At 36.0% G+C, this 12,169-nt stretch overlaps 1 protein-coding gene across 1 annotated transcript in view; it reads right to left on the bottom strand.

Moving 5' to 3' along the window:
• DMXL2 (Dmx-like 2) overlaps positions 1-12,169 on the bottom strand; it is a 172,161-nt gene that overhangs the window by 46,028 nt on the left and 113,964 nt on the right. Inside the window, exons 21-25 of the mRNA XM_014537836.1 lie at positions 11,387-11,497; positions 7,988-8,157; positions 4,433-4,530; positions 3,823-3,988; positions 828-1,092 (exon numbers count right to left, since the gene is read on the bottom strand). Coding sequence (XP_014393322.1) covers positions 828-1,092; positions 3,823-3,988; positions 4,433-4,530; positions 7,988-8,157; positions 11,387-11,497 — 810 coding nt within the window. The remainder of the gene's footprint in view (positions 1-827; positions 1,093-3,822; positions 3,989-4,432; positions 4,531-7,987; positions 8,158-11,386; positions 11,498-12,169) is intronic.

The raw sequence follows: 12,169 nt of genomic DNA, 5'->3' as shown, positions 1-12,169 counted from the left end.
ATCTGGGATTTATTTATCTTCTATAATTGAAACTTTGTTTCCTTGAGAGAAAGGCAAAAGCTGGCCAGGGCAGGCGGGAAGCTTGGCTTCCTCCATTGCCGGGGCAACCAAGACTCCTGCTTGCTCCAGCTCCGTGGCTGCCGTCCACCATCTTGGTTGGGTTAATTTGCATATAGTTGCTCTGATTGGCTGATGGGCGTGGCTTGGGACATAGCGGAGGTGCAGTCAATTTGCATGTTTCTCTTTTATTAGATTAGATTATAATTTATTTAACTATCCTGTTGATAAATACTTAGAAGGTTCCATTTTTAAAATTATTGCAGACAATCTGATAAATACCCTTCAGATTCTTAAAAAATCTAAATTATTCAGGATAAATAAGACTAAAGAAAGTTTAGAACATAAGAATAGTTTTTTAAGGCCTAAGCACTAAACCAATATGTATAACAGCCAAAATCTCTTCTATAATAAAAAAAAACACAAAAAGAAAACTAGCTGTGTAATTAAATGGAAAGAGGTGTATAATGATTCAGTTCAATGGATATGAAATTAGAGTAGCATGGTAATCCTATTTTATAAACTTCAACCTGCAAGACTGAAAATGTGTGTGAAGTCTTCTTAGTACTACTCATAACAAAATGATAGGCTTAATTACAAACAGTAAGTGACTAATCCTTTAGCACACAAGAAATTTTGATAATTTCTCAATGTTGAAAAGTAAATCTGGTAATGAGTTTTCTGTTATTGGTTTTGTTTTGATCTAAGTGAACATTAGCTCAAAAACTGTCTTCTTTTAAAAAGAAAAAGAAACTTAGAAAATATCCTACCTTGATGATGATCATCCTCTTTTGGTGTTTGTTCCAATAACGTGTCCAAGGCTCGGGTATAATCTTTCATTACCCAATAGGCAAGACTACGCAGGAAAGGATCAGGATGTAATCTTTTGCAATCGAATCCTGAGCCATCCTTTTGGCAACCCAAAACCTTCTGATTTAGGATAGATATGTAAGTGGATGAAGTTTCGAATTCAGATTCATATAAACGGGCAATAACCATGGCCAGCTGAATATCTTCCATTTTTTCAAGACACACCTGTAAGTTTTAATATTAAGAAATATTTATTTAATGATAATTATTTAGATATAAAATATCCCAACAATATCCTTAAGTTATCTACCACTTTCATTTCACAGTGGAAGGAGGGAGACCTGAGGTTGAAGGGCAGCTAAATGATTGTCTGATAGAAGATTAAAGAATAGCAAGAAGAGTAAGTAATCTGAACTTAGTAGCTTCCAGCCTAAAAAAAAAAAAAAAATTATAAAATAAGCATAAAACAGCCCTAGCCAGTTGCTCAGTGGTTAGAGCATTGACCTGCGGACTGATGGGTTACAGGTTCGACTCCGGTCAAGGGCATATACCTTGGTTGTAGGCTCAATCCCCGGCACCGGTTGGGGCGCATATGGGAGACAACTAATCAATATGTCTCTCTCACATCTATGTTGCCCTCTCCCTGTCTCTCCCTGCTCCCTTCCACTCTCTATAAAAATCAATGGGAAAAAAATATCCTCAGGTAAGGATTAACAAACAAATAACACACAAAAAAGCATAAAAAAGTATATCAATATCACCTCAGACTTGGATCAATTTAAATTAGTAACGTTCATTTTTAAATTAAATGCCTATTATGACATTTGAATTTATACACAGCAGTTCCTCTTAATTTCCAAATGTATTTCCATCCTATATTATAAAAGCCTAGCCCAATATGCTGTGTCCAGTCATCTGGTCGGCTGTTCAATCAATCAAAGTGTAATATGCTAATAACATGCTAAGGCCGCTCAACCGCTCACTATGACATGCACTGACCACCAGGAGGAAGACGCTCCGACCGGTAGGTTAGCTTGCTGGGGTCCTCCGGCCGATCGGGACTGAGCAAGACAGGCCAGACACACCCTGGCGCCCTCCCATGATCCCTCCCTGGCTGGCCAACCTCCCGTGTCCTTCCCTGACCCTGATCATGTACTGGTGGGGTCCCTCGGCCTGGCCTGAGCCCTCTTGCAATCCAGGACCCCTCGGGGGATGTCAGAGAGCAGGTTTTAGCCCGACAGCAGAACTGACTACTATGACATGCACTGATCACCAGGGGGCAGATGCTCAACTCAGGAGCTGTCCCCTCGTGGTCAGTGCGCTCCCACAGGGGGAGCACCACTCAGCCAGAAGCCGGGATCACAGCTGGCAAGCACAGTGGCGGTGGTGGGTGCAGGGCTCCCGCACTGCGAGAGGGCACAGGCTGGACTGAGGAACACTCCCAGCCCCGAGTGCACAAATTTCGTGCATCGGGCCTCTAATATAAACATAATTTTTACTATTTTAAAAAAACCTTCTATTTATATAGCAAATAATGCATGAAATGAAGCCACATATCCTATCTTACTCTCTATGATTTTATTTATATACTAATGTAACAACACATCTTGAGATTTTGAGGTCATTCAGACAATATGAGTCAATCAACATGTCTCTCCTTTACCAGAGTATCTTCTAGGCTAAACTTTCCATTAAAAATTATAAACATTTAAGCATATTTTTTTCTTTTTTTCTTTTAAATAATTCTTTATTGTAAGCATATTTTTTCCATTGATTTTTTTAGAGTGGACAGGAGGAAGGTGGGGGTGTGGGGAAGAGGGAGAAAGAGAGAGGAGAGGGGGAAGAAAGAAAGAAACATCAATGTGAGAGAGAGAACTGGTTGCCTTCTGCACGTGTCCCAACAAAGACTGGGATCAAACCCAGGTATGTGCCCTTCACCGGGAATCAAACCTGAGACCCTATGGTGCTTGGGCTGACACTCTAACCACTTAATAACACTGGCCAGGGCTAAATGTTTATTTTAAAAAAATCATACCCTGAGATAAGTTTGAAAATATGACTAATTCTAATTGTGAAGTACTTTCACTTTGTTGGATATTTCCTATTTCTTCTATCATGTATTATTTCCAGTTCTATTTTTCCTTCACCCATTTGGATTGTTCATAACAATAGTAAGTATCCTAAGAGAAAGATATCATAAATAAACAGGAACATCTGTAATTACTCTCTTAACCAGTTGCCAGGGTTCTATATATAAAAAAATGCAAAGTTTGCCCAGCTGGTGTGGCTCAGTGGTTGAGCATCGACCTATGAGCCAGGAGGTTATGGTTCGATTTCCGGTCAGGGCACATGCCCAGGTTGCAGGCTCGATCCTCAGTGTGGGGCATGCAGGAGGCAGCAGATTAATGCTTTTCTCTCATCATTGATGTTTCTCTCTCTCTCCCTCTCTGAAATTAATATATATATTTAAAGCACAGTTTTACCTATTCTCATTCCTTTTCCAATATCTAGAACAATTACATTACAAAACAGTACAAATTTCAATTTTGGTTCCATACCTATGACTTACATTTAGAAGAAAAAGAACTTAAACGTATCTGCCTTTCTACACTAGATAAGGAGGTTGTGACCATTTATATACTTTAAATAGTTCAGAATCACAATATGGCAAGGAAGAAGATATTCATAAACCATTTTTTGCCATGTTTCATACATTTATACTTTAAATGCATGTATTCTTAAAATGAAATATTCCCTATGTAAAATTTTTATTTGTGTTTCTCACTTGAATTTATTTATAATTTCATTTTTCACAGTACCACTATTTAAGTTCAGTAACTTCTGTAGTTATTCTCTGTCCTTACAAACATATGACAAAAATTACAATCTCCTCTACAACCTTTTCAGGTTTTCAATCTCTTGCAAGTATTGCATAGCATATTTTCTTATTTATACCTCTATGGCATCTTTCAATGAACCAGCTAACAAGAAAAAAGCAGCAGACTGTTCAAAGCGTTGTTTTCCAAGTAAAGAGAAAGCATTTTTCAAAGCAGCTTTACGCCATCTATCTTCATTAAAGTTGTGACTGAAAAACGTTGTCATTTTTTCCTCATGCTGTGACCTGGGAACCAGAACACAAACACCAGTGGTTAAACCAATTTTAAATATTTTGAATCCTTTACAGAATGTGTAAAAATGAAAAATAAAACCCACAAACATCAATCTAAAAAGAGAACAATAACTTCGGTGATAAGTATTTATTATCAGCTTCTCTTTCCTTCTAATAAGGAAAGCTCAAATTACCCTATGTATACCTAAGTAGGAAGCAAGAGCACTTTTTTACTTTACAAAGTATATTTATCAACTTTTTTTAAAACAACATCCCATTCTTTAGGTAAGCTGAAACAATATTGTACCCATCTTTCACAGATAAAGAAACCAAAGCCCAAAGAAGTAAGCTGATTGATCAAGCTCATATATATAAATACTTTAAAAAATATTAAGTTTCTGATTCAAAGCACAATCTTCATTCAACTAAATTATGTTAAGTGCTGAGACAACTTACCTAAACAGACCCCACACTACTGCTTTCTTCTTCATTGCAAGGTAGAATAATGCAGCATCCAAGGCATCATTGTTCCTTTGAAAAGAAGCTTTGGCAACCTAAATGGTAAATAAAATACTATATTAAATTAACCATTTAATTAAAAATTACAACCAATTAAACAACAATTAATGCTTCCCTGCTATTTTCATGGCTGATAGAAACTATGGAGACAGGAAAACGTGGCTCTATCCTACAATCTCCAGTATCTTATAATACACTAGAGGCCCAGTACATGAAATTTGTGCATGGGTAGGGTCCCTATCAGCTGTTGGCTACCAGCCGGGGCCTCCCTTCCCTGGCTGCCGGCTGCTAGCTGAAGCCTGCCTTCATTCCGTGCCGCCCCTTGGTGGTCAGCACATGTCTAACTCCTAGTCGGTCAAACTCCCACCCGTAGGGACAATTTGCATATTAGCCTTTTATTATACAGGATGGGACAACCATCTGATATCAGTAATAATAAAAGTAATAAAAATAAACACCTTTTATTTATCTTATTGAATCACCACAATCTCTGAGGTACTATTATTTCCATTTTAGATATGAGACACAGAGAGGTTAAGTGAATTGCCTAAAGTCACACAGTAAGGGGTAGAAAAGGGATCAGAACCCTGGTAGTAATAAAATTGTCTAACATAGGAAACAATAAAAAAGGCAGAATGAATATTCAATAGATGTGACTTTTTCTTGAAAATCAAACATATTACATCTCTTAATGTTTTATAGAAGTTAAAATGGTAACTTCTATGGTACATATGATTTCACAATTTAAAGCTTTCAACTAATACTGATACAAACATCTGTGAATAAATATTAATTATACACACACATTTATAAAATTACAGACAAAAATAAGGTGTTTTTTTTAATGGACTTTTTAAAAAGCTAGTATTTAGTATTTTTCAATCAAATTTTGACAATTCTGAAGGATTGATACATTCTCTCTAGCATGTAATTAAAATACAGAAGGTTGAAGGTCTATTATTTTGAAGGGCTTACAAATATTAGTTCTCAGAAATTTCATGAGAAAAAGTCTTAATGAGCATGTAATTCTTCTTGTATTATAAGTGATAACGTCTTTGAGCCATAAAACCAAAGTGTCTGATTATATATAGAACCAATCAACTCAGTATTAAGTTTATTGATTTTAGAGAGAGGAAGGAGGAGAGAGAGAAAGAGAGAAAACATCGATGTGATAAAGAAATATTGACCGGCTGCCTTGAGCACTGGCTCAGACCAGGATAGAACCCACAACCTGAGCATGTGCCCTGACTGGGAATTGAACCTGCCACTTTTGGTACACGAACAACATTCCAACCGAGCCACATGGGCCAGGGCAACTCAGTGTAAGTTTAAAAATTAAGTAAGTAACATTATTATGTATTTTATATTGTTTTGAATAAAATATCAAATAGACCATCTCTTATTTCTCCAAGATACTGAGATAACCTGTGCAAATCACTAAGTTGAAAGGCATAATAGCCCTGGCTGGTTTGGCTCAGTGGATAGAGTGTCGGCCTGAGGACTGAGGGGTCCCGGGTTCGATTCCGGTCAAGGGTATGTACCTTGGTTGCGGGCACATCCCCAGTAGGGGGTGTGCTGGAGGCAGCTAATCGATGTTTCTAACTCTCTATCCCTTCCTCTCTGAAAAAAAAAAAAAAAAAGGCATAATAATAAAAAACAATGGATGTTTTATTAGCTTACATTGACTGATAGGGAAGCAGGAAGCTACTGAAGCATGGGAAAGGGAAAAGACACCTAAAACTGCACCATAAAAATGCTTTACTCTCAATACCCTTTTATTTCTCTTCCCCTTTTTTAGTATTTTCTCAGCCTTCAATCACTTAACTTAGTATTCCAATGTTTAATAATTTTTAGAAGAATTTTTATTCATCTTCAGTTAAGGATTTATAATACACATCTCAAGGCAAAACAATTTACATATCCTTTCTGATTTAATTTTAAGCAATACATTACTTATGGAGATTATATATATATATATAATCTGAAATATCCTATATAATAAAAGCATAGTATGCAAATTGTCCCCTTGACCAGGAATTCAACCAGGGGGCGGGGCCGGCTGGGGGAAGGGAGGGAGGCCTCAGCCAGCCGCTGCCAGGGACCCTACCAGTGCATGAAATTCGTGCAATGGGCCTGTAGTTTAATTATAACACAACACATCACTGACAGGAAATTAAAGAGATCTTTTGTAGGCAATATCTGAAACATTTCAGAAAAAATATGTCTTCTTTTTCTTAAGGACGTAAAAAATTTCATGCAGATACTTACTGTGTTATTTATATAACAATTAACTTTTCCTACATACCAGAAACTAGATTTCTTGGTTGGTGTGAGAAAAATTCCTTCTGACATTTGTTCCTCTTTTGAGAGAAATGCGAGTATCTTATTGGCTGCCTTACAGGTAGCAGGAAAATGACACTTTTATACTCACACTTCAAACTGTGATCTGAAAACCATGAACACCAGAATCACAGGACACTAATTAAGAGGAAGAGGCCACAGACCTACCATAATGAAATGGGAGTGGGACTGAGGTGTTGGGGGGCATGCATTTTAAATAAGCTTGTCAGGTGATTCTTTGACACTAAAATTTGAGAACTACTATTGTAGAAAATAAATTCCTCTTGGGAGAAATACATTCACAAATGCAGCATCACTAATTGTACTTAAGGAATTTTGATGGACTCCTGAAAGTAAACAATGAATAAGAATTACACTTTCCTAACCCTGACAGAGTAGAAAGGGCACTTCTGACACTTACAATTGATGGGGAGTTTGGCTGGTTACTACCTTCTCTGAATCTTAGTTCCATCAGGTGAAAAACGGGGCTGGGGATGATGAGATGATGAAATAATTTATGAAAAGAAACTAGCACCAAACCTGGCAAACAGTAGGTGCTCAATAACAGTTAATTTCTGCAACACTGAAAGAACTTGCAGCTTCCACTAACAAAATTTTTAACAATTTTTTTTCCTAAAGGGAATCTACCAGAAAACTGGTTCCAAAAACCTGTCTTAAAAAATGTACAGCATGTTTCATTTGCTGCCATAGATATGTCCTTCAAGTGCACACAAATAAAAACTTTTTATTGAATGTTATTTTAAGTGTGCACAGGAAGCTTTTTGTTTATTATACAAGCCATGCAGAATCCTTTACATAAAAAGAATGATTTTTCTATGTATATAACTGACAAGAACTTTACTTTCTAACTTTAGATTTTTTAGTTTCTTAAATTAGAACATACCTTAACAGATAGTAGAAAATATTGCTATTCCATAGTATTATAAACAGTATATATGGAAAAAGAAAATTGACATATTGCATAGCACTTTATAAAAATCAAGTTTTGGAATCTCCAAAAAGTTTTAAGAAATTTCAAGATCTCAAGATATACAAACTAATTCCCTACTACAGATTTTTCTTGAAGATAATATATTTTATCCTTCAAGAAAATACATTTTTAAAGTTCAAAATCCACTAAAGTAAAGTTACCTTTTCAATGCATCTTCGGAGAGTGTTAATATTCCTGACCCACCAACCAATTCCCATTGCTCTTAACTCAGACCACTGAGGGTCTCCTCTCTGAATTGCGGGAATCATATTAATCAGTTCTTCCTCTGCCTCCGAATGAAAAGCCCAGGCAAAATGGCAAGTAGACACACCTAAATTAGAAATATAAATAATAACCTTCAGAACTATATCAAAAAAAAGAACAAAACAACTCTTCAAAACAACTTTTCATATAGCCATGTGTTCATTCATTCTGAAAAGAATGAAAGGAAGTCTTTCATCATTCAGGATTTTTATACTATAAGCTTCTATATATAAGATCAGTAATAGGATAAAAAAATAAAAACCTCTCCCTTTTTCCCAAACATACTTGCTTTTGTTCCCCTACAAAAATAGAGACACTATCTCTGGATCTGTTTTTGTTCATCAGCAGAGGGAAGGTAGGGGAGGGTGGGGATAAGGGGGAGATCTCAACCAAAGGACTTGTATGCATGCATATAAGTCTAGCCAATGGACACAGACACCAGGGGGGTGGGGGAGCAATGGGGGGATAATGACACATATGTAATACCTTAATCAATTAAGAAAAAGAATTCCAAAAGAAAAAAAATAGAGACACTAAAACTTACTCATTGGAAAGAAAGATATCTGAATATCAAGCCATTCATATGTACACACACCAAACTCATCAACAGTGAAAGCTTTGGTGGAGTCAAAGCATCTTGGCCCATGTGCTTGGGTTGGTGTTTCACGGTTCCTCTTGCTTGCAGACCATATCCTTTAGTACTGAATACTGTAAACTGCCCCATTCATCTATCTGGCCAAAGAGCTAAATATCACGTTAAAGGAAGCTCTAAATTTCATGCAAGTTCCAGGGACTAAAAGTCAGGAGGTACATTCCTCTGTGTTTAACACTTTAGGTGAAAGTAGTTTAAAGCTGCCTAATATTGATGGGATATGGCAAATTCTTTTTTGCTCTGGTAGAAGGCTGACAGGGATCTAGATAACAAAATGGGCTTAGTGACACCATCAGACTTGGAAGTACAAATGAGTTTATCAATAGTTTACTGATAACACTTTACTACTCCACTTAGAGCAGGTGAAGAGGAAACATGAGGAGAGTGGACCCTACATGGTTAACAGGTAGTGAGAATGCTGGGAAGAACCCTGAAAAGTCTAGGAAAGAAGCCAGATTGGCCAAAGTAGTCATCTATGTGAACCCATTTTGTAAACAGAAATATCCGGGGTCAATGATAGTCACATTACAACACAGGCCTCTCAATGCTATAAGGCTATAAAAATTACTACATATAAGTTTTTTCACTAAAAACTATGTACTATAGAAATCTTACATGTAGCTTAAAGCTTATCTAATAATTACTGCTTTAAAATAATTCCTTTAGAAAGTATAAAAGGAAAAAACTAATATGACCATTTTGTCTATCTTTTTTTTTAATATATATGTATTTTTTATTGATTTCAGAGAGGAAGGGAGAGGGAGAGATTGAAATACCAATGATGAGAATCATTGATTGGCTGCCTTTCGCACATCCCCTACTGGGGATTGAGCCCTCAACCCAGGCTGTGCCCTTGGCCAGAATCAAACCCAGGACCCTTCAGTCCGCAGGCCGATGCTCTATCCGCAGTGCCAAACTGGCCAGGGCTTAATATGACCATTTTGAATAATAATCATGTCTTTTAAAATTTCCATTGCTAGTATATATATACAACTGTTTTGAAATTATATCACAAAGTCAATGCAGTAAGCCTTGACTGCCACTACAAATTTAGAAGGGGGGAAGGTGGACAAAATTAAATAACATCAATTTGTAATTTTTCAGAACCTAAAAGGCAGATTAATTTCCTCACTATTTAAGTCTTCGTCTGATTTAAGGGATAATTACTACATCAAATAACTGACACTTTGCTTTAGAAAATGCTATTAGATAGCAATGCAAAGCATACTTTGCTGATATAAAATGTCTAATATAAAAGAATAATACACATTATATTCTATACCCTTAAATGAAATTTGATTAATGAAATTTTTTGAAAATGCAGAGGCATGTTGAGGGAATTAAACTCAGAGAGCAAGATTAAAAGCAGTGAATGTATTTGGAAACCTAACTATTAGAGGTGAAAAAAGATATTAAAAAGAAAGAACAGAGGCACCAACAGGCAGTTTTGGGGTTTTTTTTATTGGTTATCTCTTATATTTGCCTTGACCAGGAGGTCAAACCTGCAACTTTGGCATATCAGGACGACACTCTAACCAATTGAGCGACCCAGCCAGGACACTGGCACTCATTTTTATTTGCCTAGCAATGGCAGGCTATTCCTTGCAGTTTATCTCTGTTCCTCTTAACTTTTCTATTGAAATACTGGCCACTTATCTTTTTCCCTGAAAACTGTTCCCAGGACCATCACCTACAACACCAGTCCCTTCTCATCTCCAGTTTTAACTGTATTAAAGGAAAAATGAAATTTGACAGAATTTTAGAAATTTAAGGTATTTTAAATTTCCCTAACCAATGCACACAATTGCCATTAAGTGATTCAGTACCATCTGATTATCATTTTAAACTAAAATTAAAAGAACATCAAGACATTTTTTAAAACCTATCTGAAAGGCATAGATTGTTTAAAATGATAATAAAGTATTGGCAATGGGGTATGTTTTGGCATCATCAAACATTGCTTTCAATAATGTAAATTAGCACAGTCTTTCAGACTAAGAGTTAAGAATTTTCAAGCCCTGGATTCAGTAATACCACCACTAGAAAACTAACATGAGTAAATAATCATTAACTCCAACTCCATTAATGAATAGCTCTATATTTTGGGCAGGTCACTTTGAACTCTAGTTTCAATTTTTTTAATCTATAAGTAAGAGAATTGATATAAATCCTGTGTTTCCAAGTAGCATGTGGGGTTGTATGCTGGATGTATGCTGGATTACTATATGGAAATATTCCTGAAATATCATCTTTACTTGTGAATAAATAACTTAGAACATAACGCTTATATTAAAATAAACATACATAATAACATGTAGGGCAAAATTTATAGAATTTTTAAAGAAAAGACAACAGATGTCAAAGAAATTCAGGACCACATTGGGATACAATGTCAGGTTTACTGCTAAGCTACTACACCTTTATTGAGTAAAGTCTAAGAAACTGAAATATATGAACAAAAGTCATGGAACAGAACTGAAAGATACACAGAAAAATGGTAAGTGGGTACTATGTCACAGGAAGGTATTAAGTCTAGGTTTGCATATGATTTACCTAATGTTTATATACGAGTATGAATACATCACACCAACCACTTCTATACTGAATAAAAGTTGTGCAAAGGTTCAAACAAGCAGTTAAATACCTTGATGAAGAAGCTGTACTCGGTATAAAGGAGGCAGTGATGTCAAAAGGCATGTGTGCAAGCGCATAGCTAATAGGTATCTCAAGCCACACTCATCTAATGTATCTCCTCCTATAAAGTAAACAGAAAATATGTTTAAGAAAAAAAGGAATGCAACAGGTCACAAACCAATCAAAAGTTAGAAAATAAATAATAAATTTAGTTAGTGATAATTTACACAAAATATGTAAGATAATTTTGAGTGTATTCCTTCATGAATACTTTGATATCTTTATAAAAAATATCTTTACAGCTCTGGCCAGTGTGGCTCAGTTGGTTGGGCATTGTCCTGTGCACTGAAAGGTTGCTGGTTTGATTCCCAGTCAGACCACATGCCTCAGTTGCAAGATCCATCCCCAATAGGGGGGCTTGTAGGAGGCAGCCGATCCTTGCTTCACTTTCACATCAATGTTTCTCTCTTTTTCTGTCTCTAAAAATCAATTTTAAAATCTTAAAAATTTTTGTTGATTCCCCGGGATAGTGTTACAAAGTGAAGGTTGAATCATAACCTTAATTCCAGAAATTTACTTTTTAGTTAAAAGTTTAACAAAGGTATGCAAGTGTAGTAAGTTTAATCAAAACAATAACGACTATTAGAAAAATGCAATGCAAAAGTATTAACAGCACAGTGACTGCCACTTAGGAAGTACTCAGAGTTTGAATCAAATTGTCAAAGTTCAAGTTCCTGCTCTACTTCCCATTAGCTATATTCATTCATCCATTCATTTATTCAACAAACTAAGC

This window comes from Myotis brandtii, unplaced genomic scaffold (assembly GCF_000412655.1).
Source record: "Myotis brandtii unplaced genomic scaffold, ASM41265v1 scaffold182, whole genome shotgun sequence".
NCBI lineage: Eukaryota > Metazoa > Chordata > Mammalia > Chiroptera > Vespertilionidae > Myotis > Myotis brandtii.
This window is presented reverse-complemented; position numbering and strand designations above follow the sequence as displayed.